Source organism: Oryctolagus cuniculus, chromosome 2 (genome assembly GCF_964237555.1).
Source record: "Oryctolagus cuniculus chromosome 2, mOryCun1.1, whole genome shotgun sequence".
NCBI classification, from domain to species: domain Eukaryota; kingdom Metazoa; phylum Chordata; class Mammalia; order Lagomorpha; family Leporidae; genus Oryctolagus; species Oryctolagus cuniculus.
In genome coordinates, this window is record NC_091433.1 from 2594652 (window position 1) to 2622393 (window position 27742).

The following is a 27742-nucleotide window of genomic DNA, read 5'->3' on the forward strand; positions in this document are numbered from 1 at the left end:
CCCCCAGGCGCAGGGAAGGGGCTGGTCACACGTCGGCCCCCTGCTCCCTCCCCAGCTGACGGCTGTCAGAGTCCCTGGGTGCCGGCACAGGGCAGGGCTGTCATTGGCCTGGTTTGGGGTGGGGAGGGACGGGGCAGGTAGAGGGCAGGGAGCCGGGGTGCTGGGTGCTGGTGGCCTGCGGGGTGGGGGGTGGCGGCTGTTGATGCGCTGAGAGGCAGAGGCTGCAGGGGGAGAGACCGCGTTCCCGATGGGCTCGGGCCTCACGCCCAGTTCCTGGCCCACTCCCTGCTCGACACCCCGTGCCCTAAGGAACAGGCCCAGCATCTACCCAAGGGGCTCCTTCCTGCCTCTTGGCTGAGGGCCCTGCCCGCTGAGCCCCCAACCTCAGCCCCTGCGGTCCCCTGGTTGGGCTGAGCCCAGTAAGGCAGGAACTGCCCCCCAGGGAGCCCCCCCCGCTGCCTCTGCACCCACACCTCTCCAGCACCCGCTCCTCTGGCCACCCTAGGCTGGGCGCCCCCGCCGCCCCCGTCGCACAGCCCCTGAGCTGCCGCCTGTGGGAGCCTCAGCGCCTGGGCGTGCGCTTGCCCCTCCGCACCATGGCCTCACAGCTGGGCCACACCTGCGAGCTCCGTGCCCGGCACGGACCTCACACAGAAGGGCACCCAGGGCCACTGCAGGGCAGGCAGGCGAGTGTCGGGCGAGGGCGCCAAGCTGCGTCCCCCTGACATCCCCCCGCCGCGGGCCTGCGTTTGCGGGAGACGGCTCTAACGACTTCCCCCTGGGGGGGGGGGGTCTGCCCGCAGGCTCCTCCATCTGGCACCCGGCGTGTCGACAGGCAGCCAGGACTGAGGACAGGAACAAGGTGGGTGCCCGAATCCCTGCTCCTCGCCGCTCTGCGCCGCCTTTGTCCCCCCACCCCACCCCGCGAGGACGTGGCCCTGGGGCCTGAGCCGGGGCGGGGGTGGGGCGGCTGGCTGCGGGGGTGGCCAGGTGTGAACAGGTAGGTCAGGCAAGCAGTTACCCCAGGTAGAACGAGGGCCGTCAGTCTCCGAGGCCGTCCGGGCCACCCCCTGTGCCCATGTAGCACACACTGACGGCCTAAGAATTGGGGCACAAACACACAGTTCAAGTGACTGCAAAAGCCCCTCACTTCCGACCCCCACCACACGTCTGGGCCCCCCAAGCGCTCCCAGATCTGATCTCAGAAGCAGGCTCACAGACCTTGCGGGAACCGGCGTGGCCGGGATCTGGTTGTCTCGGGGAGATACAGGTGAGCCGAGGAGGCTGCTGTCCCGGCTCCCGCCCTCCTCTCCGGGCCCGGGAGGGCTCCCCTCCCCGTGTGCAGGTGCTGGCCAGGTTGTACCGGGGGTCTGTTACGTGGACACCGTTGGCTGATGCGTGGCCGCTGGGGCTGTTCGCAGTTGTCAGGTCAGAGCCCCCTGCTAAGTCACGTGTGTGGCCGTCCCTCCCTGAGACAGATCAGGTAGGACAGAGTAGGACACCCTACTGGATGCCAGGCACAGCCACAGAGGCCTTGCCCCCACCCCATCCCACCCCCGGAGCTGCGGTTCCCGGGGAGAGACAGAAACCAACACATCTGCAAGCCAGCGCCGCCCTGTGGCTGGTGAGGCCGAACACTGTGCCAGGACAGAGGGAGGACTTCCCACTGCCTGCCCGCCAGCTCCGCCCTCGCAGGTGCGCCTCCGCCCAGAGCCACGCCCCTCTGGCCGCAGCACCTCTCAGATGCTGCTCCTTCTGCCAGGAAGCCCCCTCTTCCCCTGCACCCCGGGAGGCGCCTCCACGGGGGGGGGGGGGGCCGGCAGGATCCACCGTGCGCGGCACGGGCTTTGCCGAGCCCTCCTGCTGCCTCGGCGCCTCCACTCCCCCTCCCCAAGAGTCCCAGGAACCCCACCTGTGAGCCTGCGTCAGCACTCTGCTCCGCCCCTGAACCCCAGGAGGGGCCCAGGTGCTTGGTCCACGTGCGCGTTTGTCAAGTGAGAAAAGGCACCAGACCCGGAGCCTGAACTCTCCTCTCCCTCTTCTCCCCTCCTCCCCCTCCTCTCCCCCGCTCTCTCCCCTCTCCCCTCCTCCCCTCTCCTCTCCCCTGCTCTCCCCCTCCCCTGCTCTCCCCCCTCCCCTGCTCTCCCCCTCCCTTGCTCTCCTCCTCCCCTCCTCTCCCTCCTCTCCCCTCCTCCCTCTCCTCTCCCCCGCTCTCTCCCCTCTCCCCTCCTCCCCTCTCCTCTCCCCTGCTCTCCCCCCCCTGCTCTCTCCCCTCCCCTGCTCTCCCCCTCCCTTGCTCTCCTCCTCCCCTCCTCTCCCTCCTCTCCCCTCCTCCCCCTCCTCTCCCCCACTCTCTCCCCTCTCCTCTCCTCCCCTCTCCTCTCCCCTGCTCTCCCCCCTCTCCCCTGCTTTCCCCCCTCCCCTGCTCTCCCCCTCCCTTGCTCTCCCCCTCCCCTCCTCTCCCTCCTCTCCCCTCCTCCCCTCCTCTCCCCCTCCCCTGCTCTCCCCCTCCCCTCCTCTCCCTCCTCTCCCCTGCTCTCCCCCCTCTCCCTGCTCTCCCCTGCTCTCCCCTCCTCTCCCCTTCTCTCCCCTCCTCTCCCCTTCTCTCCCCCCTCTTCCCTGCTCTCTCCTCCTCTCCCCCGCTCTCCCCTGCTCTCCCCTCCTCTCCCCTGCTCTCCCGCGCTCTCCCCTCCTCTCCCTTTCTCCCCTCCTCTCCCTCTCTCCCCTGCTCTCCCCTCATCTCCCCCTCTCCCCTGCTCTCCCCTCATCTCCCCCTCTCCCCTCCTCTCCCCTCCTCTCCCCCGCTCTCCCCTCCTCTCCCCTCCTCTTCCTCCTCTCCCTCCTTCCCCCTCCTCTCCCTCCTCTCCCTCCTCTCCCCTCCTCTAGGAAACCAGGACTTCATCGGAGAGCATCATTTCTGTCCCTGCTTCCAGCACCTCCGGGTCCCCGAGCCGCGTGATTTATGTGAGTGGAGCATTCCGTGGGGAGTGGGTAAAGGAAGGGGAGGAGGCTTGGGGGGTCCACGGAGAGCTGCCACCCGCGGGACGGCAGGCTGGGCCTGTGCTCTGGCCGCTGCCTCGGGCTGAGGCTGGTGCCTGCCGTCTGGGATGGGTTCAGGACCTGCGGTGGGAGCTGTCCTGTTTGCCCAGCAGAGGGCGGTGTACACGCACCTGCCGTTTCTAAGGCTGCAAGGCGGCGTCCCCTGCGGCCCGCAGCTGGGGCGGGGAGCAGGGCACCTGTCTGTGTCTGAGCGTGGACAGCACTGTCAGGAGGTCCTCGGAGCACGCGAGGACGCTACATACCTCGTGACCCCATCTTCACTGAGGAGCGTGAGTGTGTGAGTGCACGCGTGTGAAAAATCACGGGAGACGTGTTACCAAGTCGGTCACAGCGGCGAGGCCAGGGTGTTAGGCCTGGAGATGAGGGTGTTATTTGCTAATTTTACTTGCGCAAGTGCACAGTTCACTGACTGGGAGACGGCGCCCAGGGGTGAGGCGAGGACAGGAGCTCGGCCCTGCTCCACCCCGGCAAGGCAGGGACGTCGGCTGCATCACGGCTCCCATCCCCCACCACGCAGGCCAGCAGCACCTGGGCTTCTGCAGAAGGCGGGGCGTGGCCCCCAGCCCCCGTCTGCGCCTCACGTCACGCGCAGGTCATCCGGATCTCTGGGGCTCGCTCCCCAGATGCCCCCACCGGCCGGGGCTGGGCCAGGCCGGAGCCAAGAGCCAGGAGCGTGGATGGCAGGGACCCAGGTGCTTGGGCCTTCATCCACTGCCTTCCCAGGAGTATTCGTGGGGAGCTGGATCAGAAGGGGAGCAGCCGGGACCGGAACCAGTACCCACATGGGCTGCCAGCGTCACGAGCTGCATCTGAACCAGGCTCCAGCCCCAGCCTTTGGTTCTGACGGGCGGCAGTAGTGAGAACTCTAACCCGTGGACTATCACGGTCGTCAGCAGGGAGGGCGACGGGGCTGTGGCCCCCTGGGGTGCGCGCCCTGAGGGAAGCTGGGGTCGGGGGCAGGGCCGGAACCCCACCCCCAGCGCCGTGGGAGGCAGGCAGCCCGCGTGGCGACCGCACTGCCATGCCAGACAGCGCTGCTGCCTTTTCTCTTTCTTCCTCGATTATTCTGAAAAGCAGATAGACATCGGCAGAAAAGAAAAAGCCAAAACGGTTCATTGTGGCCCCGCCAGAGTGGGCACAGCTGGTGGGGGTGGGGTCTCCGCTCTGTGTGTGTGCAGGCCTGGAGGGGGGCAGGGAGTATGTTGTCCCTGTCAGATTACACTGTGACTACAGGATGTGTCCCTGTCAGATTACACTGTGGCTACAGGATGTGTCCCTGTCACATTACACTGTGACTACAGGATGTGTCCCTGTCTGATTACACTGTGACTACAGGATGTGTCCCTGTCAGATTACACTGTGACTACAGGATGTGTCCCTGTCAGATTACACTGTGACTACAGGATGTGTCCCTGTCAGATTACACTGTGGCTACAGGATGTGTCCCTGTCTGATTACACTGTGGCTACAGGATGTGTCCCTGTCAGATTACACTGTGACTACAGGATGTGTCCCTGTCTGATTACACTGTGACTATAGGATGTGTCCCTGTCAGATTACACTGTGACTACAGGATGTGTCCCTGTCTGATTACACTGTGACTACAGGATGTGTCCCTGTCAGATTACACTGTAGCTACAGCATGTGTCCCTGTCAGATTACACTGTGACTACAGGATGTGTCCCTGTCTGATTACACTGTAGCTACAGGATGTGTCCCTGTCTGATTACACTGTGGCTATGGTGTCCATGATGCTGGAGGGAGCCTGGGAGAGGGAAAGCAGAGGGAAGCCACACTGGGGCACCTGTCCACGCGGGCGGCCTTCTGCCAATGACACAGTGCGGCCTGTTGTCGTGGCAACCACCCGAGGCCTTGGTGTAGGAGGAGGTGGATCAGCAGGGTCACTTAGCAACCTGGGCAGGGATGCAGGTGGGGGGCTGTTGGCGATGTCCAGGTCCTTGCTGTCGCTGTGGGGCTGTCCAGGGATTGGGAGGAATGCGGGAGGGAGCCGGCAGGGGGAGGGGGGAGTCCTTGGGGGCGGGGTCTCCATGGCGACCTGTGAGATGCAGGGTTCTGGAGCTCCATGGCATTTGTGTCTGTTCCCGTTACCTGGGAGAAGACGCGGGCCCAGAGATCCCCCATGATTTTGGCCAACGTTCCGTGGGTTTAATGTCTTCTGTCCATCCTGCCCCAGCCCCTTGGCAATGACGAGCTCAGAGTTAGGGACAGGGACCTGGTGATGAGTCGGGGAGTCCTGGGCCTCCACAGCCCCCGGCCTTGGCCTGCAAGGGGCAGGGGCAAAGAGCAGCACCTTTGCTTCAAGGAGAAGTCTCAGCCGGATGAGGAAGGGACGCCAGAGAGGAGCCCTGGAGGAGAGGCCTCAGCTGAGGCTGGAGGCACAGAGCGGGAGCCAGGGAGAGCGGAACAGCGTGGGCCCAGCCCTCAGGCCTGGGATGGTTAGAGCCCCGCAGGGTGCAGAATGGGGGCAGTGGGCAGAGGCCTGGGGTGGTCAGAGCCCCGCAGGGTGCAGAATGGGGGCAGTGGGCAGAGGCCTGGGGTGGTCAGAGCCCCGCAGGGTGCAGAATGGGGGCAGTGGGCAGAGGCCTGGGGTGGTTAGAGCCCCGCAGGGTGCAGAATGGGGGCAGTGGGCAGAGGCCTGGGGTGGTCAGAGCCCCACAGGGTGCAGAATGGGGGGAGTCGGCAGAGCAGTCAGGAAAGGACACTCGGCCACGGTGTCCAGCCTGGCCCGGCCTGTGCCCTGTGCCCCAGCCCCTCCCTGCTTTGCCCTGGCCACAGCTGGGGCGGCTTGCACTCTAGCCCGGGGCCCCGTGCCGGGCTGTCCTCTGGCTGTGGCCTGGTTCTCACTGGCCCCCTGGGCTCTGTCTCTGTCCCCTCTCTCAGGCAAAGCTCGGCGATGAGATCCTGGAGTACAGGGACCTGGCCGCTCTGCCCAAAAGCAAGGCCATCTACAACATCGACCGGCCCGACATGATCTCCTACTCGCCCTACGTCAGCCACTCCTCGGCCGACAGGCAGAGCTACAGCGAGGTACGGCCCGGCCCGCCCGGCCCCGCTCACCTGCGTCCCCAGCACTGGCCCCGCAGGGCAGGTGTCATCCCTCGGGGGTGCCCTGTCCACACAGATGCACCCCATGGACATCGCTCAGCCTTTGCGCCCTGTAACCTGTGCACCCCTCACTTGCGTCACCCCCAGGGCGCTGTGGCCCCAGGCGTCCCCCCACGAAGGCGTGGGCCTGGAAAAGCCGCAGTTGATGGAGCAAAGCCCAGGGGCGTGCCGGTGCCTGGGGAGAAGGCGGCAGCACGTGGAAATCCCTGGCCTCGGCTCGTGGGTCGGAGGACGTTCGCGATGCGTGACACGGGCGGCTTCCCTTCCCTGAGAACACCCCCGGCCAGGGCACGCCCCGCCCCGCGTTCCTGGAGCCGATTGCCCCGCCCTACTCCAGGCTTTTGCTTCGGAAACCTCAGGGCGACTGGCTTCTGCCGGGCCCGTGGCCTCGTGTGTGTGCTCTCTCTGTGTGTGGCACACGGCACGGGCGCCCACCCAGGGCAGGAAAAGCCAGCCCCTGCCCGTATGCCGCCCTGGGACCCCCTTGTTCGGGGGCTCGGCAGGGACCTGCTGTGATGCCCGGGCCCAGGGCGCCATGCTTGATGTGTGTGGTGCGGGGAAGCCCAGCCCCGCTCTGCTGCTGTCCGGATGCCTGCTCAGTGCTGGGACGGGCAGACGGGCTCCGGGGCCAGCAGCGGCCATACATGGGGAGAGGGAGGGGAGGGTGCATGGGGCATCCCACCCTGCACCCCGACCGTAGGCTGGAGCCAGGCTGGGCTTCGTCGTCCAGTGTCTGGCACCGGGAGGTGGGGGTGAAGCAACGTGGCCACGGTCCCTCCGAGACCCAGTCCCAGCCGCTTCTTCCCCAGAGACCCCCGGCGCCCTCCCAGAGCCGGGCTCAGGCCTCACTGGGCCCAGGCTCCCGCTCTGCCTCCCGCGGCCCCTTCCTGAGCAAGCCAGGGGCAGAGAGCCAGCTGGGGGGGCTGTGTGTGCTGAGGGGGGGACTGTGTGTGTGCAGAGGTGTGGGGGCTGTGTGTGCAGAGGTGTGGGGGCTGTGTGTGCAGAGGTGTGCTGGGGTGGGGGCTGTGTGTGTGCAGAGGTGGGAGGGGCTGTGTGTGTGCAGAGGTGTGCTGGGGTGGGGGCTGTGTGTGTGCAGAGGTGTGCTGGGGTGGGGGGCTGTGTGTGTGCAGAGGTGTGCTGGGGTGGGGGCTGTGTGTGTGCAGAGGTGTGCTGGGGTGGGAGGGGCTGTGTGTGCAGAGGTGGGAGGGGCTGTGTGTGTGCAGAGGTGTGCTGGGGTGGGGGCTGTGTGTGTGCAGAGGTGTGCTGGGGTGGGGGGCTGTGTGTGTGCAGAGGTGTGCTGGGGTGGGGGGGCTGTGTGTGTGCAGAGGTGTGCTGGGGTGGGGGCTGTGTGTGTGCAGAGGTGTGCTGGGGTGGGGGTCTGTGTGTGTGCAGAGGTGTGCTGGGGTAGGGGGCTGTGTGTGTGCAGAGGTGTGCTGGGGTAGGGGGCTGTGTGTGTGCAGAGGTGGGAGGGGCTGTGTGTGTGCAGAGGTGTGCTGGGGTAGGGGGCTGTGTGTGTGCAGAGGTGTGCAGAGGTGGGGGGCTGTGTGTGTGCAGAGGTGGGAGGGGCTGTGTGTGTGCAGAGGTGCGCTGGGGTGGGGGCTGTGTGTGTGCAGAGGTGTGCTGGGTTGGAGGGCTGTGTGTGTGCAGAGGTGTGCTGGGGTAGGGGGCTGTGTGTGTGCAGAGGTGTGCTGGGGTGGGGGGCTGTGTGTGTGCAGAGGTGTGCTGGGGTGGGGGGCTGTGTGTGTGCAGAGGTGGGAGGGGCTGTGTGTGTGCAGAGGTGCGCTGGGGTGGGGCCCACGATGGCCGCAGCAGTGAATGGGCACATCCCTAACCGGCAGTTCCGGGGCAGCCACGGAGCGGCAGCAGCGAGGGGCCGTGTGGTGGCTCGGACAGGCCCCAGGCCCTGGGGTGGCTTCCCTGTGCCCAGATGTGCCTTCTGCCCTGCCCGGGGGTCGGCCTAGCAGGTGGATGGGCCGCGTGGGCCTGGGCAGGTGTGCTCACGCCGGAGCCCTCCTGCTCCCCAGGCCCCTCCTCAGGGGCCCTGGCTGGTGTGGGCGGCGTGGCCATCACCCTGGCTCTCAGGCCCGCTGTCACCCTGTTTTCAGCTCTGGCTTCTCTTCTCGCCACCATTGCAGCACGGCACCCTGGGCGTCACTGTCCCCAGGGTGCAGAGGAGACAGCCAGGGCTGAGGGAGGCGGAGCTGGGCCCAGAGCCCCGTGGCCAGCAGGGGGTACATGGGGAGAGGGGGGTCACTGCTGAGTCCTGCTTCCTGCTGCCCAGGGTCAGCAGTGGATCCCCTCCCTTGCCCCTGCTGGAGTGGGAGGAGCCCTGTGGACAGGCCCCACCCACTCTTTCCCTAAGAGGAAGGCCCCCTACTGCGAGTGGGAGGAGCCCCAGGGTAGGCCACGCCTACTCTCCTCTTTCCTAGAGAGGCCTGGGCCCCTGTTTTTGTGGGAGGAGCCCCGTGGACAGGCCACACCCCTTGTCTTTCCCTGAGAGGACCCCGCCTGTGCTCCCAGAGGCTGGCCCGCCAATCCCTGTCGGAGTCCTGGTGGGAGAGTATGGACAGCGGTGGGGTGGGGGGAGGGGGGAGAGTGGCAGGGCGGGGGGGGGGGCGCTGTGCTCCCAGGGCCGCTGCCCCTGGAGAACCCTGGCGCCCCAGTTGCCCGCGAGCCCAGCACTAACGGCCACTCTGTGTGTTGTGCCCACAGTCGCCCCAGCTGCTGTCGCCCACGCCGCCTGAGGTAACGCCTGCCTGCTTGGAGATGACGGGTGCCAGCTCTCTACCCCGCCTCCCCCCCCCCCAGTGCCGGCTCTGTCTACCCGCCTCCCCCGAGTGCATGCTCTCTCTACCCTGCCTCCCCCTGGGTACCGGCTCTCTCTACCCGCCTCCTCCCGGGTGCCAGCTCTCTACCCCTCCTCCCCCCGGGTGCCGGCTCTCTACCCCACCTCCCCCCGGGTGCCGGCTCTCTACCCCGCCTCCCCCCGGGTGCCGGCTCTCTCTACCCTGCCTCCCTCTGGGTACCGGCTCTCTCTACCCGCCTCCCCCCGGGTGCCGGCTCTCTACCCCGCCTCCCCCCGGGTGCCAGCTCTCTACCCCGCCTCCTCCCAGGTGCCGGCTCTCTACCCCGCCTCCCCCCGGGTGCCGGCTCTCTCTACCCTGCCTCCCTCTGGGTACCGGCTCTCTCTACCCGCCTCCTCCCGGGTGCCAGCTCTCTACCCCACCTCCCCCCGGGTGCCGGCTCTCTACCCCGCCTCCTCCACATGCAGCCCCGTGTCCCCGCCCCGCACACGCTTTTTGAAGTCCCCTCATGTTCACTCACTTTCCACGGCTGGCCTCTGTGAAGTCAGGCCAGCAGGGGCACAGGCCTGGGGGCGAGTTCCAGCCCACGGTGGGGGGGGAGCGCAGAGCCTGTGCCCCACCCCTGTGCCCCTCCCCCACCTGCTGGGCCTGGCAGTTCCTGGGAACCTCGGGTGCACCTGGGTCCCGTGACCTCCCTTCTCTGCCCAGGCTGGGGGAGGGTGTCAGCCCCTGCGTGCACATGTGCTTTACGTGTGCACAAGGGCCTGGTCTCGCGGCAAGCCCCCCCCGCCCGTCCCATGTCGGGCTGAGACCCTGAGCTGGACCCCGTGTGCACCGTGGACACAGGCCGCGGAGACCCTGCAGCCCTCAGGCCTCTGTCCTGGAGGCCGTTGCTGGGGCCGGGACTCAGCCGCCCTCTGCCGCCTGCAGGCTCCTGCCCCGCCCGCCCTCAGGGCTCCCCAGCCCACCCTCAGGAGTGGCCTGGAAAGCCCCTCCTCTGCTTCCCAGCCAGGGCCCCCCCTGACCCCAAAACTCCTGGGGCTCAGAGTCTGGCACGGAGGCCCCGGCTGGCTTCTCCTTGCCCGGCCCCCTGTGGAGAAGGGGCCTGTGCTGCCCAAGAGCCGGAGGCAGCTGGGCCACAAGCCCTGGGCCCGGGAAGGCCACGGTCACAGCCACGGCCACACATGCATGGGCTCACGGCTGGCTCACACAGGCTGCCAAGCCCGCCATAGCCGGCGAGCCCCCTGTTCAGGCTGGACCGGGACACGGGTAAGGGGTGTGCCGGCCAGCCCAGAGGGGACGACACAGCAGGTCCAGGGGAGGGCACGCCCGCCCTGGGGGCCAGACAGCTCCAGGGGCCCAGGGGAGGCACAGGGCTGTGGTGATGGACACAGGTGCTAGGGAGGGGAGCCCTAAGGACTGGGGAGCCGTGAGGCCCCTGCTCACTCTGGCACAGGTGTGAGGGGCCGGGCGGCAGGCCCACCCCCCGCAGGATACACCACCGCCCGCTCTGACCGCTCCACACGCGCGCCCCTTCTCGCGTGCATGGGGGCTGTGACGCCTGTCCTCGCCTGTCCTCAGGGGTCTAAGTCAGCCAGGCTCTCACCTCCTCCCTTCCCCTTAGAGGCCGGGTGCTTCTGCCACGTGTGTGTGTGTGGGGGGGGTGGTCAGGCCAAGGCCAAGGGAGGGACCATGCTCGTTCAGTCAAAGGGCAGGCCAGTGTGCAGCGGGCCCCACCTGGCTCTCGGCTGTGCCTGGCAGGTGCGGGGAGCTCTGACTCAGCCCAGCCGCTGGGGTCGGGAGGCCACATGCCAAGGGGAGGGTGGGCAGCGCTCCGGCCCGGGGCGTTCACAGCCGTGTCTTCCCTCCAGGGGGACCAGGATGACCGGTCCTATAAGCAGTGCCGGACCTCCAGCCCGAGCTCCACCGGCTCGGTGAGCCTCGGGCGCTACACCCCGACGTTGCGGTCGCCGCAGCACTACAGCCGTCCAGGTACTGACCCCTGCTGCAGCTGCCCCATGTCGTTATCCTGTTAGCAAAAGCCCTTTCTGCAGGAACCGGACGGGGCAGGGCTGGCCGGCAGGGAGATGGTGGAGAGCCCGGCAGCTTAGCGACGGACAGGCGGAGTCCTCCTCGTGCTGGGGTGGGGGCCGCCTGCCTGCTGCTTGGGGGAGCCAGTCGGTGACACGCAGGGTCCCCCAAGCACTTAGAATCAGCGGGGGTGGGGGTCTCAGTCGCGGAGGTGCGGGAAGATGAAGTAGCAGAGGCCGCAGGGAAGCGGACTTCAGCCCGTTCCGAGCTCACGGGAGGCTGACAAGCAGCCCCGGCGGCTGAGCCGTGCAGTCAGGGTGTGCTGTTGCCAGGTGGTCCCGCCAGACAGCCGAGTCCTGGGAGGCACACCGAGAGGCCCCCGGCAGGCTCCTCCCGCCCGGGGGGAGCCTCGGCAGGTCCCCGCCGCCCACGCCCCCTCACGCCTGCCTGTGCCCAGCCCCGCCTTGCCCTCTCAGCACCGCCCCCCCTCCACCCTGCCTGCGTCGAGGCCCGAGGGCCGCTGCCCGCCTGGGGCCGTTCCGGCCGCTTGCCGCTGGCCAGCTGTGCACGAGCCGTTTCCGCAGGCACACACGGCAGCTCTTGGTTCTGCAGGCTGTGTGGGATCGAGACTCAGCCATTCGCAAGTCCTCGCCATTGACTCCTTCAGTGTGCCTGGGGCACCTGCTCGGTGAATGCTGGGAAAGTGGCGGCTGCTGAGGGAGCGAACCAGTGGGGGAGCTAACGGGGGGGGGGGGGGGGGCAAGTGGATGAAGGGGCAAGTGCAGGTTTGCCTGAAGGCGCAAGTGAGCAAGTGAGCGAGGGGTGAGCGAGGGGTGAGCGAGGAGCGAGTGAGCAGACGGGTGAGCGGCGGCCGGCTTTCCTGAGCCCGTCCTGCACGGCCCCTTTGCTGAGCTGAGCGCTGACCACCGCACCGTCAGGCTGGGCTGGGCTCGTCCTCCGAGCCCCAGAGAGCCCAGCTGTGCAGAGGCCCAGAGAGGGCGGCGGTGACGGGCCAGACCCTGACCCCCTGGCCACTGCCCTGCACCCAGGTCCTTGATCCCGAAGTGGGACAGCAGGCGGGCAGGGTGTCCTCGCTCCACAGCAGGAGCCGAGTGGTCCCCAGCCTGTCTGGTGGCGCCCCCTTCAGGACGCTCGAAGGGTTGTGCCTTCCTCGAGAGAGGAGAGGAGAGGAGGCTCGCGGCCGGGGCGGCACGGGGCTTGGGCTGGTCGGTGGCTGTGGTCGCGGGCCCTGGCTGACTGTTCTTGCTCTCTGTTGCCCCATAGCTGGTACTGTGAGTGTCGGTACCAGTAGCTGCCTCTCCCTGTCCCAACACCCAAGCCCTACATCTGTGTTCAGACATCATTACATCCCTTACTTCCGAGGTAAGGCGCGCAGGGCCGCGGGCTGGGGTGCTCGGAGGGCGTCCCGGCCGGCGTCCGTGTGTGCGTGTCCTTGTCCGCCGCATGGCCTCCTGGATCCGTGTCTCGTGCCCTGTGCCCCTCGCTGTGTGTGTCTCTGTGCGTCCGGCTCCGTTCCTGTCGGTGTGTGAGTGTCCCCAGGCGGAGGACATAGGTAACAACGTGTCATCTAACGGAGCAGGTGGAGGGGCTGGGGGTGGGAGCAGCTGCAGGCAGAGACCAGGACTTGCTGGCCGCGGGCCCCCAGCTTTCTGCTAGGAGTCTGTACCCACGGCATCTCTCTTGGCCTCCCGTGGTGGCCCTGCTGTGGGCTAGAAAGGGCCGGGAGAGGTCCCGGCTGCCCGACGGGACCGGGCTGCTCTAACCAGGATTCAGACCCTGCATGGCACCTGTGTGGGTGTTTACCAGGAGATGGCGAGCTCACGGTGGGCTGCATCACGGCCCCGGCCCCCCGAGACTGTAGCTGAAGGTGGTCAAGGCATGATGAGGTCCTGGGGTAGAGCCGTCGTCCGCTGGGGCTGCCTTGTGAGAGAGCAGGGACCGCAGACCGGCCAGTCTCGCTGTCTGTGTTCATGCTGGGAGGAGAGGCCAGACGCCTGCCGGGAGGAGCGGCCTCGCCAGGGCCCAGTGCTGCCTCTGCCGAGCTGTCCGCTCAGCCTGCTGGACCGCGGGGTTCGTTCCGCAGCCCACTGAGGGGTACACTTTCCAGAGACCCGCCGAGGGCTCGAGGCAGCCACAGCGATGTTCTGGAGGTCCCCATCCTTGGCGCCTCCTGCCCATCCCAGCCTGTGCTACCCCGCGGGGGCGGGGAGCAGGGAGGCCAGCGGGTCCCCTCCTGGTTCGATGGCCGTCCCTCGGGGACCCTGTGAACTGTGCACCACTGGCGCTCTGTTGTCACATCTTTGCTCGGCCCTGTCGGTTCACCGAGACGAGTCCCTGGTCATCGTCCTACCCCCTGGTCTGGGGCCTGGGAGTGCATTGACTTCTGAGAAAAAGCAGAGCCCCAGATGGCGGGCTCTGGGAGCGGGAGAGAGCAGTCGGCAGGGGTCCGGGCCCCTGGGCCTGCGCGTGGCCTGCAGGAGCCCCCGGGGACACGCTCGGGAGCGAGCCCGGGTCTTCTCAGGACGTCCAGCTTCTCCGCTGCCCAGAAGTCCGCTGGGGCAGGGGCTGTGGCTGGGCTGGGGCAGGGGCTGGGGCAGTGGATGTGTCAGGCAGCCGCTGTGTGCAGCCCCACACGCAGCATGGGGCGCAGAGCCAGAGCGCAGCCCCGCAGCCCTCTCCTCCTGGGCCCTTCTGGGCGTCCGCCGTCTGGATCTCAGCACCCAGGCCTGCAGGGTCCTTGCAAGGAGCCCATGTCCCAGCCTGACTCCCCTCCCCTTTACCCCTGCAGGGAGAGAATGCAGAGGTGCCACCGGGGCTGTCCCCAAAGCAGAGTTCAGACCCCCTTGAGGGCGCCTCCTGGAGTCCTACTCGGGGCGGGGGACGAGGTATCCTGGCCCCGCCGCTGGCTTCACCACCTCCGACGCCAGGCTCTGCCCTGTTCCTTTCTGACCGCTTCGGCCACCAGTGCCGAGTTCAGAAATCCGATGAGACCCGTGTCCCCCTCTGCAGTGTCAGAGCAGGGGAGCCGGCCCCCTCCACTCTGTCCCCTGCCTGCGTCCCAAGGCTACCTGAGCTCCCAGCCTCTTCCCAGAACTTACCCTGGGGGAGAAGTCACTGCTCAGATCCCAAAGCGGGGCGCAGAGCCGAGCGCCCGGCCCCACCCAGCCACACGTGAGCCCCAGCGGCGGTCATTTGCACTGTAGTGTGTCGGCCCCGCGTGCGTCTCTAGGCAAGTGTGTGGTTTCAGCTGACCTCTCACCTTTAAGGAGCAGGCCACAGGGACAGGCAGGCGTGGGCACTGAGGGCAGTAGAGGCTGTGAAAGCCGTTTGGCCACGCGACATTTGGCCACACAACGTTTGGCCACACAACGTGAGACAGATGGAGGGAGAGGCTTCAGGGTGGGAGCCACGAGGCAAGGCCCATGGCCCCCCCTCATTGGGCCCCATGTCTACTGAAGGACCCACCCCCTCCGCTCTCAAACAGGACCCTCGTCTGTCACAGGGGATTGTTGTGGGTGAATCAGACAGGAGACAGCAGGGTGTGCACAACGTGGCTGGCCCGTGCCCGGGTCACAGTCCCAGCAGGCCCTTGCCTGTGGCTGTGGGCTGGCCTCACTCAGCGACACCTTGGCAAGTTCAACAAGGGCCAGATCCCAGAGCTCTGAGCAAGAAATGGGTGCCATGGCCCCGAGTCGTAGGGCGATGGTAGCTCAGCCATCAGTGTCCACCCTGGCAGCCGGCCGTGGAAGCAGCCGACAGTGGGGTCAGCCAGGTCCCTGCACCTGTGGGGCAGCTCAATCTGCAAGGAGGCAGGCCCAGCCCCTCCCTGACTCTGCAGCCCCACAGGGGGAGGCCTCGGGGGTGGGTGCCCCGACACCGTGGGCTGCAGCTGGCCCACGTCGCCGTGAGAGAACCAGCAACCAGACCCCGCCGAGCACCTCCCATGAAATCGCCCGACAGTCACTCTCCCAACTGTGAAGCCTGCAAAACTGTCCCAGCCAAGAGAGGCCAAGGGACAGGTGATGGCCGACAGGACCCCAGCACAGAGAAGGGGCATTCGGTACAGCCCGGTGACAGCCACTGGGAGCCTGGTGTTTAAGTGGTGGTGTCGGGCAGGGAGCAGGGCAGGAGCCCGCCATACCGGCCGGAGCCCTGCATCAAAGCACTTATGTGAGGAAGGGGAGGGGGAGGCAGGGGCTGGGGCTGCCCCTCCCACAAGGGCATCGGGTGCTGGAAGGCCCCTCCCAGCAGAGGTCAGGAGCACCTGACAGGAGCCCCTTGGGGGAGCCGGAGCGCTGTCGGAAGGGGGCTCCGTGGCCTTGGGGCCACCGCACAGCCAGGCCCGCGGCAGCGGCTGAGGCTTGCCCACAGAGGAGGAAGCCGACCTCTGCCTGCAGGCACAGACCCAGCCAGTGTCACAGGACCAGGCCTTTCGTCCCCAACGGTGGCCCCCCGCGGAGCTGTCCTGGGCCTGCTGCAGGTGGCACCGCCAATGTGAGCAATGCGTTTGGTCCCAAGGAAGCCACAGAGGAAGGGAGGGGACAGGCAGGCGGCCGTCGTGTGCGCCTGGAGCCTGTGCCTGCACCCAGAGCCTTGGCAGTGGCTCCCCGGGAGGAGAGGACGTGGCCGTGTCTCAGGCAGAGCCCAGAGCTCAGGGGGGCCCGAGAGGCCAGCGTGGCTGCTGCCGAGGGCGCACCCTGGGGGGGACAGGGCCGTGAACTGTAGGTGGGGAGAAGGAGATGGGCCAGTAGGGGCCTCCGGGAGCCGGCAGGCCGTGCCCAGAGCACGCGGGCCTCGCCTGCGCCTCACCTGCGCCGCCTCCAGCTGTGCCGGAGCCCACGTAATCGCAGGCTGCGCTCCGGTTGTGTCCGCTTCCTCGCGGACAGGCCTCGCCACAGCCTCCGTGGCTGGGAGGGACCCTGGCTTCCCGAGCTTGATGTCCAGCAGGAGGTGCAGGACCTGCAGACGCAGGTGGAGTGCCAGAAGGTTCTGGGCTGTCCCCGAGGGCGGACACTCTGAAGTTGCCGTGGTATCGGTGGGCATCAGTGCCCCTGCCAGGCAGGACAGCTGCTCAGGGTTGGGGTCGTCAGGCCCCTCTGTGGGGTCCTCTGGAGCTGAGCCCAGGCCCCTGCACAGCCCCCTGCAGCACCCCACCCCCGCCCAGGCAGAAGCTCCCTCCGAGCCGGCCCCTGGGTGCTCCCACCTCAGTCCTCCTCCAGGCCCGGCCAGCGCCCCCCCGGGGTGGATGTTCAGTGCAAGGTCACTCCAGGGCCGTCCTCTAACGTGGCCCACCCACGGGGAGGGGCGGGAGGCGCATGCGTAGGAGCGTGTTGCTGTCCAGTGGCCATCGCATTCTGTCCATCCGTCACTCCCCGACAGGTGTGTGGGGGCAGGCGGGCGTTCAGTCAGGTAGCTCTGCTGCCCGCATGAGTGACGTGCTAATCCAACCTTGTCCACAGACGGGAAGAGTGGGGGGCGGGGGGTTCCCACTGCCCTGGTCAGAAACGGCTCAGCCTGGGCAGAAGGCGACTGAGCTCTGCTGCTCGCCGCTCCCCGTGTGGCAGCCTGGGGGCGCCACAGCGCAGGCCCTGGACGTCCGGGGACTCTGCCCAGGCGGCCAGGCCCACCGCAAACTCGCAAGCTGTGACCCGAGGTTGGATTAGCTGTCCCTGGGCCCCAGCCCCAGCCCTGGGCAGAGGGCTGGGCTGCTGCACCGGGCAGGAGAGACGGGCCCGCGCAATGAGGCTTCTGTGCTTGAAATCCTCTACTCTGCTTCTCCCCCGCCCCTCTCCGCTCTCCGCTCTCCGCTCTCTGCTCTTCCGTCTGGAGGCAGTGAAGGTGGCCGGAGCACCCCCAGCCTCTCGGTGCTGTCCGACGGCAGGCCTCCCTCCTCCACCTACCAGCAGGCGCCTCGCCACTTCCACGTCCCAGGTAGGCTCTGCGCCGTCCGAGCAGGTGTGGCCCCTGCCCCGACTCCGCGGGCCTCCCCTCCGCCCAGGCCTCTCCATCGCTCCCCAGACTCTGAGATTCAGTGCAAAATCACCAGATGGGTTTGCGTGGCCCCAGGCTGAGGTGTGTCCCTTTGTCCCCAAGCCCCACGGGCACCAGAGAGACGTGGTGGCACCAGAGGGACCGATGGAGGGGCCGTCTGCGCTGGCTGCATCTGGGTGGCCCGAGGCTCTTGCTGGCTGCCACCCCCCGCCCCGGGCCAGCTCCCTCCCTGACCCCTGCGGGGGTGCTCGGTGTGGGGTGCGGGCCCCCCGTCCCATCCCCCCGTGGTTCGGAGTCTGGGTGAGTGACGGCTGCTGACCAAGGCAGCAGTAGGGACCTGCACAGCGCACCTGCTCACCCCTGCCCTGCCCTCTCTCTTCTTTCTTCTCCCCAGACACTGGCATGAGAGATAACATCTATAGGAAGCCCCCTATCTACAAGCAGCATGGTACAGTCGGACTCCCCCCACTGCATGGTTTGCCCCGCATGCCTGTCCTCATGCCTTGCTCCTCCTGAATGGCTCCTGTGTCAGGTTCTGGGGGTGTGGGGGGGGCAGGCTCCTGGGAGGCCTCCTGTCTGCTTGAGGACATGTCATGGACGTAAGGCCAGTCCACGCCGACGCAGCCTGGGCTGGCGGCTGGCAGCCGAGACCCTGGTGTGCTGGCTCCTGCTCTGCTCCTACGGGGGGAGCAGCCCAGAGAGCGCGGCCCACGCCCTGATCCAGGCCCGATGGTTGGAGAGCTGAGCTGTCAGCCCTTAGAACCAGGGCCTGGGCATTGGGACTCCCTGACGTGAGAATGCACCACTCAGCTCATCAGCAAGCAGGGCTGCACGCGGGGAGCAGTGGGGGCGGGGGAGGCGTCTCATGGCCCTCTGTCCTCCAGCCGCACCCCACAGGAGCCTACCTGTCACAGGCGTGCAGGGGTTTGGGCCACGGGCAGGAATCGGAGTGGATTTCTGGGCACTGCTGGGGACGGCGGCACCGTCCTGGGCCTCTGCTTCCTCCTCTGCCCCGCGCCCCGCCCTCCGCCCGGGCTGCTGCGGAGGACCCCATGGGGCGGGGCACATGGGGACCCCTCCTGCACTGGAAAGTGCCGTGGCCAGAGATGGGAAGAGCCCATGCCCCTGGAAGCTGTGGCAGGCACCCAGACACATGGCCTCTGCACACCCACCGCCAGGGGACCCCTAGAAGGGGCTTCCCGTGGCCGGCTGACAAGTCTGAGCAGTGTCTTCGATGCGTGCTCTCCCGGGGGGCAGTAAGCCCAGTGCCGCGTGCGTTTCTTGGCGGGGGGGGGGGGGGAATGAGTTGGGCCCCCTGGCTTGCACCAAACGGTGGCTTTGCCACTGTCTTCCAACCGGAGATGACGCTCGGAGCACAGCGCTCCAGAGCCGGGGACGTGCTCGGACCCCAGGGACCTCGTGAGGCCCGGGCCAGCGCCTCTGGGTGAAAGGCGGGGAGCCGAGCGCCAGCTGAAGGCAGGGAGGCTCTGCTGAGGCTCTCTGTCCTGAGGCCCGGCGAGCAGCCTGCGTGGGAGGCCGTGAGGTCCGTGCTCGGGGCACACGGCGGGCAGCCTAACCCAGCGTTGTCTGCCCCGCTCCGTCTCAGAGCAGCGCCCACGCGAGGGAGGCGCGCGCAGTGCAGGGGCAGCGGTCGGGTCACGAGGCGCCCTCTGTGTCAGCCAGGCCCGAGACGGGAGCTTCTGTCCAGTGCAGACGAAACTGCTGTCGCCAGTGGTCGCCTGTGTGTGTGCATGTGTGTGAGTGTGTGTGCATATACGCACACGTGTGTATGCATGTGTGTGCATACACGCGTGCATGTGTGTGTGTGCCTGCATGTATGTGCGTGTTTGACAAATGAGTCTCCTACCCAAACACAAGTTATTTCCTATCTGACGCAGCCCCAAGTGAGTCCCTTTTGTCGCTGCACTTTGGGGACATTGACCCATGCAAGACAGGATTTATAGCGCGCCTGCGCTGCCAAGAGCCAGGCCAGGTTTTTGGAGACAAAGGCAACAGCGCCTGCGCCTGACTCGGACGCAGAGGGCCTCGGGGACGGCGCATGGCTGCCGCGGAGCCAGGCCCCGGTGTCGGAGCTGTGCTCTCTTGAACCAAGCCTCCTTTGGGTGCCTTAGGATGCGTTGGTTTCCGGTACTCGCATTTGAGACGCTTTGTTTGTACAGACAGAGTATGGCCCGTCGGAAGCGTGCGTGCACAGGCATGCGTGCAGGGCCCACGACAGCCCCGCCCCCTCACAGGTGTGCGTGCAGCGCCCACGGCAGCCCCGCCCCCTCTGGGAAGCTGACCTTTCCAGTCTCCTCTGAGGGGACAGAGGGGCGTAGCCGAGGTGAGCGGCCGTCGGTTCCTGGGTTGTTATCTGAGACAGACAGGTGCGCCGTCTGCTGGTTCGCTCCCCAGGTGCCTGCAAGGGCCAGGACTGCACAGGAGCCAGGAGCCAGGAGCCAGGGGCCAGGAGCCAGGGCTGCACAGGAGCCAGGAGCCAGGAGCCAGGAGCAGGAGCCAGGGGCCAGGAGCAGGAGCCAGGGGCCAGGGGCCAGGGGCCAGGGGCCAGGAGCAGGAGCCAGGGGCCAGGGGCCAGGGGCCAGGAGCAGGGGCCAGGGCTGCACAGGAGCAGGAGCCAGGGGCCAGGGCTGCACAGGGGCCAGGAGCAGGGGCCAGGGGCCAGGAGCAGGGGCCAGGAGCAGGGGCTGGGGCCAGGAGCAGGGGCCAGGGGCCAGGAGCAGGGGCCAGGGGCTCCGGCCGGGTCTCCCACGGGGCGGCAGGGCCCGTGTACTTGAGCACCGCCTGCTGCCTGCCGGCGCGCGCGTCAGCAGGGAGCTGCAGTGGAAGTGCAGCCTGAAGCAGGGACTCTGGCAGGAGCTGGGGTCTGCAGCCGTGGCCGAGCCCACCTGGCCGCCGCCAGAATCCCCAGCCTCCCTTGGGGTTCCGGTGACTGGGCTGAGTTCCGGGGCCATTGCATTCTTTAAGGCAGCGTAAGCACCAAGATGCTTAGTAGCCGGCATGCTTGCCGTTCGGGGCCTGTTCAGACCCCCGGGGGGCGCTGTGCTCCGTGGGCCTGACTCTGCTGACACTGGCGCCAGTACTGACCCAAAGCCCCTCTCTGCTTTGGAGCAAGGGGCCTCCGGCTGTGAGCTGGCCAGGGCTGCTGGGCCGGCGTGCGTGTGTGTGGCGACCCAGGCCGGTTGGCGACACCCGGTGTGGCGACCCAGGCCGGTTGGCGACACCCGGTGTGGCGACCCAGGCTGGTTGGCACTTGAGCAGCTGGGCTCTGGGTAAAGGCCTCGCCTTCCCCGAGAATCTCTGAGGCTCTCATCATCGTGGACGGGAAGCAGTGGCCTGGTGCTGAGGGGACTGGTCAGCGGCCAAGCTGGCATCCGCGGCCAGGCCCGCCGAGCCCCTGAGCCTGGCTCTCAGCACAGCCTTTGGGGCCCAGCCGTCTCTCCTTGCACCGCGTCAGCGTCAGCTCTCCGTGGCTGGAGAGGAGAAGCGTGGAAATGAGAGGGCGAGGAGCACAGGCGGGAGCAGGCCCCGTGGTGGGGCCGGGGCAGGGACAGGCACCAGCTGCCGGAGGGCTCCCGGCGCCACCTTTGTCTTTTTTAATTTTTCCTTCTTTGGTCCTTTTTTCTATTTTTTTTTCCTGTCTCGTTTTTCCCCACGGCAGTCACGCAGTGCAAGCCCGGCCCCCCACTTTTCTGCTCCGTCCATAGCAGCAAACGCTATGGGGACCCCCTCTTTCTCTGGAAAGTGGGGTTCAAGGCTGCTCCCTCCTGGGGCTTTGAACGAGTCTCAGGGAGGTGACGCCCAGCGGGGCCCTCTGATGGCGAATCTCCCGATGGGGGAGGGGACTGTTCAAAATGGTTCATCCACCTGTCGGCCTCCGCGGCCCTGGCCCGTGGGCTCCTGAAAGACCAGGGCATGTCAGAGGTCATTCCACGCCCCCCAGGTCCCCAGGAGGGGAGGAGCGTCCTGGCTGAAGGAGCAAGTGGTGAGCAGGGGGAGACGGAGGGCGGGGTGGGCGGAGGAGGCTGGCCGGGTAAGCAGGTGCATCAGCGGCCCAGGAGTGGACTGACGTGCGCAGGGAGGGGTGGGTGGGTGGATAGGCAGGTGGATGAGTGGAGGGGGAGGGAGGGTAGGTTGATGGATGGATTGGTGAGTGGATGGCTGGGTGGGGGATGGGTAGCTGACAGAGTAGGCGGATGAGTTGCTAGTTGTGGCCGAGTGTGAATAAATGGGTGAGGGTGTGTGTCCATGCGGGCATGTTCAGGTGTGGGTGACTGCAAGATGGCGTCGACAGGGAAGGCACCCAGCTCTGTGCCCTGAAAGAAAGAGACCTCGACTTTCCCTGGGGGCTTCAGGGAGTAGGAAGTCCCGCCCCTCTGCAGGTGCCTTCCAGGGCCCTGAGGGAACAGCCTTGTCTGCTACAAAAGGTGCAGGACGCTCTTTCTCTGGTCGTCTTGAATGTGTGACTCCCCCCAACACAGCGTGTTACGGTGCAGCCCCCGGCCCACACGCACACACACACAGTGTGCCACAGTGCAGCCCCCAGCCCCCCCCCACAGCATGCCACAGTGCAGCCCCCGGCTCACATGCACACACACACAGCGTGCCACCGTGCAGCCCCCAGCCCCCCCACACACACAGTGTGCCATGGTGCAGCCCCCAGCTCACACACACACACAGTGTGCCACGGTGCAGCCCCCAGCTTACACACACACACAGTGTGCCACGGTGCAGCCCCCGGCTCACACACACGCACACAGACACACAGCATGCCACGGTGCAGCCCCCGGCTCACACGCACACACACACACACACACACACAGCATGCCACGGTGCAGCCCCCGGCTCACACGCGCACACACACACACACAGAGAATGCCACAGTGCAGCCCCCAGCCCACACACACACCCACACACACACACACAGCGTGCCACGGTGCAGCCCCCAGCCCCCCACACACACAGTGTGCCACGGTGCAGCCCCCGGCTCACACACACACACGTGCACGTGTGCACACACACGCACACAGACACACAGCATGCCACGGTGCAGCCCCCGGCTCACACACACACACGTGCACGCGTGCACACACATGCACACAGACACACACACAGCGTGCCGCAGTGCAGCCCCCAGCTCTCTCACACACACACACACAGAGTGCCGCAGTGCAGCCCCCAGCCCCCCTCCCCCCCAACACACACAGCGTGCCACGGTGCAGCCCCCAGCTCACACACACACACAGTGTGCCACGGTGCAGCTCCGGCTCACACACACACACACACACACACACAGTGTGCCACGGTGCAGCCCCCAGCTCACACACACACACAGCGTGCCACGGTGCAGCCCCCGGCTCACACACACACACACACACACACACACACACAGCGTGCCACGGTGCAGCCCCCGGCTCACACACACGCACACGCACACACACACAGCGTGCCACGGTGCAGCCCCCAGCTCACACACACGCACACACACACAGCGTGCCACGGTGCAGCCCCCGGCTCACACACACACACACACACACACACAGCGTGCCACGGTGCAGCCCCCAGCTCACACACACGCACACACACACAGCGTGCCACGGTGCAGCCCCCGGCTCACACACACGCACACACACACAGCATGCCATGGTGCAGCCCCCCACACACACACACAGCGTGCCACGGTGCAGCCCCGGCTCACACACACACACACAGAGTGCCACGGTGCAGCCCCCGGCTCAGTTCTTGCTTTTCCCCACGTTGCCCCCCCCCACGGTTGCCCCTCCAGTTGTTCTCCCTTTGCATAGGTGACCCCACGGGGTCCTCACAGCTTGCAGGACTCGGCGTTACTTGCCCATTTTACAGAACAGGAAACTGAGGCTGGTAAGGAAGCCAGCCGTGAATAACAGAGTGCCCTTCCCCCGTGTGTTCCTACCTGGGCTCCTGGTTCTCCACAGAGCCCACTGCGTGCTGGTGACCCGGATGTGAAAAGCCTCAGGTAGCGTCTGGCACACTGCTCACTGGCCCTGGGAGCCCGATGCCTTGTCGTCAGCCGCTCGTTGGGGCTGGTGTTGGGCCTGAGGTGGCTGCGGCCAGGACGAGCCTGTGTGTGTGGTCAGGCACTCAAGGCCCCGCTCCTGGGCGCCGGCCGTCGTCCCAGCAACAGGGGCCCCCGCTGCCCCCCCGCCCCCGCACGCGCTCTCCCGCTGTCCTCTGGCCGGAGAGAGCAGGGTTGAGAACGCTGGAGGACCAGGGCGCCAGCAGCCTCCGGACAGCTGCTCAGCCTCCTGCTCTGGCCTTATCTTGTCAAGGTCCTGTAGCCCAGTCCCCCGTGTCCGAGCTCTCTGGCCTGGTGTCCGTCCTGTCCTCGGTCGTGCGGGACGCAGGGCGTCCTAGAGGGCTGCCGGGCCCCAGCCCTCCGCGGGCGGCAGGTAAGAAGCCTGCCCCGGCGGGTCCTGGCCAGGGCCCCGGTGTCCCTGGCGGGCTGGGGCAGGAGACGGCCTCGTTGCTTAACGGTTCCATGCATGGGGTGCGTGTGTCGGGGCAGAGCATGCTAAACGGGGTTTTCCGTACTGAGTCGGGTGCCGAGAAAAGTGGGCGTGGCCTCGCGTGGCGTCTTCTTGGTTGGAGACGATCTCAGCTGAGGAGAGTGATGCACGCACACACACGCATGCACACACACACGTGTGCATACACCTGCACGTGGAACACAGAGCCTCCTGGCTCAGCCCCGGTGGTCTCTGTGGCCCAGCAACTGTGCAAGGTGACCTTGCGTGCAGGGTCTCCCTGGCCCTGTCTGGGGGGCTTTGTCCCTTCTCCCCGGGGACGTAACCCGCTCCCCGTGTTCTGCTTACGCACAGCCAGGAGCAGAGTGGGACAGACAGGGAAGCACTTGGTCAGTGTCTGCCACGCTGGCCGTGACCGTGGATGAGGCAGGCCATCCCCCCGGCCGCTGCCCCCCAGTCTGAACAATGGGTTGGGTGGGGCCAGGCAGTCCACATGGCTCACGTCCTGCCGGAGACCTGTTGCTTCCTAGTTCACCCTGGAAGGCGGAACGTGTTCTTCCAAACGCCGAGTGGGGCCTCTGAGCACGAGTCTCTCTCTGCGGGAGCGGCGGGCGCCCCCCCCCCCCCCGCCCCTCATAGCGGCCCTCGGTCTCCAGGGCTGCTCACGCCCAGGGCCAGGGGCCCACCTTCTCAGCCTGCCTGCCAGAAGCTTCTCCCGCGCCGCCCTTTCCTGGAGAGTCTTCTGCAGGGCGGGGCGCGGGGCCCGGGGCGCGTGGTGCTCACGGCCGGCTTCTCCCTTCCAGCCTCGAGGCGACTGGACGGGGAGGACGCGAGTTTCGAGCAGGACAGCAGGAAGGTAACGCGGGGCGCTGACCCCACTCTGTGCCTCCTCTCACGGGCCGCTCCTGGGGCTCCCCCAAGGTCACGAGGGCACAGCGCTCTGCCGGCCTCAGGCGCACCTGCTGCCCACGGATTGGCTCTGGCTCCAGCCCCGTAACCGGGGTGGGGGTGTGAACAGGCAAGGGAAAGAAGCCAGCCGTGTTCCCGGGCTCCACAGCAGGCCCAGCGGCCACCGTGTGTCTGTCCGGCCGGCCGACGCCATCTGTCTGGCTGTTTCCCACCTCGCAGGCTGCACGCCTCTGATGCCGCCGCCGCCCTCGGGCAAGCGGCCCCGGGATGTTGCTCGGGGAAGGCACAGCCGCACGCCCATCCACTCGTCCTCACGAAAGCGGGCTGCGGGTGGGATCCGGGATCAGACCCGTGGGCTGAGGTCCCCGTCCCTGGCTCTCACGTCGAGGCCCCTCCCCTTGACTTGGGTGGGGAGGACCCCAGGCTGGGTGGGCTCGCCCTGTGCCCCCGAGGTGAAGCCCCGAGCCCGAGCTCCCTCAGCTTCAGTTTCTGCATCTGTGAAATGGGGCAGCGCCGTGCGGCCTCTGGGTGGGTCCCGCGGTGAGAGGTGGGCTCCTCGCTCCTTGTGTTTTCTAGGGGGACGTGGGCCCCTAGAGCAGAGGTGGCAGAGCAGGCGAGCGGCCCCGGGACTCACGCGGCCTCTCCTTCCCCACAGAAGACCAGCTGGCTGCTGCTCAAGGGCGAGCCGGACACCAGGACCAACTCCCCGGACCTGGACAGCCAGTCACTGTCCCAGAGCAGCGGCCCCGACCGAGACCCCGTCCACAGGGTGCCCGGGGACAGCGAGTTCTCGCGTGAGTGGCTCTTCTGAGCGAGGAGCCGTGGCGGGCGCAGAGGGCCCGTGGCTCCCAGCAGCCCCCACACCTCCCATGAGTCATCCGCCACGAGGGCAAACCTGGCTCGGCTGGCAGTGTGCTCGCGGTGGGCCCTGGCAGCAGGCGCCCCGAGTTCTCTCCGGGCTGCCGGCGCGGGGCTTCGGGGCCTGCGTCCCTCCAGGGCGGGGCATGGCTCAGGTGGGCGAGTCCAGACTCAGCCCCCCGTGACTCATCCTGAGGCCTCAGACTTCGGGGGCGCCGGGGACGCCGTCTGCCTGAGCGGGGAGTGATTTCCAAATGTAAAGTTCCAGATCGTGTCATTGGCTTGAAGATGCTGAACACCCACAGCCCCCGGAAGTAGCCTCCGGGGCTAAGCCGCGGGCATCGTTTCCGGGGCCCGGTTGGGGCCGGTTTGGAAGCAGAGGCCGAGGGGGTAATGTGGGTGTGCGAAGGCAGAGGGAGAATCCCAGCTTTGCTGCCAGACAGACCCAGGGGCAGATCCGGCCTCGCCCCCCCCCCGCCAGCCACAGCTCTGAGCCTGGGTCTGCCGGGTGGGAGGCTGAGCCCGGCGGCCGTGCTCGGTGTCATCCGTGCTCATCCTCGTCCCGTGATGCTCATGGCGCTCCAGGGGACGGGAACCCGTGAGGACGCGGGGCGTGCCGATTACAGTGCCGGAGACCGGCCGCCACCCGTGTCTCGTGTCGCGTGTGCTCTCCTAAGCCAGCGCCCAGGTTGCAGCCCCCGTGGCGTCGGCGCCTCAGGGCTGGGCAGGAGCTGAGGTCAGCGTGCAGGGGTCTGGGGTGGGCGACCACCCTCCCTGCACCGAGGGCAGGGTGAGGGGCTGCAGGGCGGGCTGTCGGTGCCCGCCTGCACCCCAGGACGCCGGCCTGTGACGCTGAATACAGTTGAGCTGAAATGGATTCCATGGGTGTTTATTGAGCCTCCAGTCTGCGCCAGACGCCGACCGGGGGCCGGGGGCAGCAGGACGGGCTGGAGAAGCGAGCGGGCAGCTGGGAGGGGCGGAGGTGCCAGCGGGAGGAGCGCCCGTGTGCCCTGCTACCCCCCGCCCACCTGGGTGCCTCCGTGGGCTCCAAGGGGGCCTGGTCACAGCCTCATGCCACCCATGACGCCATCAGCACACCCCAGCTGGGGCTGAATTCACCTCAGTCATCCCCCCCCCCCCCCGTGTCTACTGAGCACCTGCTGCACGCTGGGAGGGGAGAGGCAGGTGGGGACGGCCCCGCCCAGAGGCCAGGCTGACCCTAGGGCTGTGGCTCTCAGCCAGGCATGGCCACGCCCTCCAGGGAGGGTCTACCACGGGCCCCGCCCCTCTTGCTTTTCATAAGGCCTGGGCAGGGCTCCCTGTGACCCGAGAGCAGAGGCTTGTGAGTTTCCGTTCTGAGGGAGGGGCCTGGGCCTCGTGCGATGAGGCTTCGCTGCCCGCAGGGAGGCTGCAGAGGCCCCTCCCTGGCCGCCCCGTCCCACACTCCCGGCGCTTCAGATCCTGCACTGCGCGGCAGCCCAGAACAGCCCCTGGCCGGCGGAGACCCCGCCCAGAGAACCCGGCCCCCCCGAGGGAGCAGCACCCTTTCTCGAACCCCAGGCTGGGAGACGGGTGGGAGGGTCTTCACCCCCAGCCCAGCCAGTGGCTGTGGCACCTGCTGTGTGCCCCCCCTCTGTCTGCAGCTGTGAGCCTCCCTGCAGGGCCTGGTCGAGGGCAGGACACTGCCCGTGCCCCTGGGAGGGAGGTTCTGGAGCCGGGGTCCCCGCGAAGCTTCTCGTGCGGGCGGGGGCAAGGGCGGACACGGCCTCTCCCCTCCCCCGTGTCCCTCTGGGGTTCTCAGGCGGGAAGAGTCCTGGCTGGGAAGAGACTCCTGGATCTGCTGCCTGTCCGTCCCCTGAGCATACTGGAGGGGGCAGGCCTGAGTGAGGGGCGGAGCCAAGAGCCCCGGGTGGGCACAGGGCCTGGGCGAGGGCCAGGCGCCTTCACGTGTTGCATACCACCTGGTACTGGGGGCGGAGCAGCAGCCATGCCCCTGCCCTGGGGTCATGGGCGCCTGGGTTAGGAGCCGGGCAGCCCGGGGCGAGGGTGCGGTTGAAACAAGCAGTCAGGGAGGGAGGGTCTCCCTCAGTGCAGGGTGTGGGGAGGGACATGGCCGTCAGGGTGGAGGCAGGGCTGGGGGTGGAGGAACAGGAGGGACCGGCGTGGCGGGGGAGGGGCTGTGAGCGTGGATCTGTGGGACAAGCTAGGGCACTGCACTCGACTGGAAGGGAAGGTTCTAGGGGGTTCCGTGGTCTGACCCCCACTGGAGCCGGGGTTGGGACAGGCAGGCAGGAGGGGTGCTCGCACGCAGCACATAAGGGTGGGGTGGGCAGGCAGGGCTGGCCAGGGAGAGGCGCTCACCGCCAGCCCCACGGCCGGGTTCAGTTGTACCCACGTCACGCATGGGATAGGCAGCTGGGG

General features: G+C 67.5%; 1 protein-coding gene across 10 annotated transcripts in view; it reads left to right on the forward strand.

The window, feature by feature from the left end:
• The window catches only part of ABLIM2 (actin binding LIM protein family member 2), a 116656-nt gene that overhangs the window by 61572 nt on the left and 27342 nt on the right, over nt 1-27742 (forward strand). For 3 of the 10 annotated variants that reach the window (XM_070068002.1, XM_070068001.1, XM_070068006.1), the window contains exons 8-18: nt 804-862; nt 2887-2964; nt 5962-6108; nt 8899-8931; nt 10862-10982; nt 12306-12404; nt 16872-16973; nt 17428-17481; nt 23360-23479; nt 24358-24410; nt 25119-25257. In XM_070068002.1, the coding sequence (XP_069924103.1) occupies nt 804-862; nt 2887-2964; nt 5962-6108; nt 8899-8931; nt 10862-10982; nt 12306-12404; nt 16872-16973; nt 17428-17481; nt 23360-23479; nt 24358-24410; nt 25119-25257 (1005 nt within the window). The remainder of the gene's footprint in view (nt 1-803; nt 863-2886; nt 2965-5961; nt 6109-8898; nt 8932-10861; nt 10983-12305; nt 12405-16871; nt 16974-17427; nt 17482-23359; nt 23480-24357; nt 24411-25118; nt 25258-27742) is intronic. The other 7 variants (XM_070068005.1, XM_070068010.1, XM_070068004.1 and 4 more) reach the window with 5 other exon arrangements.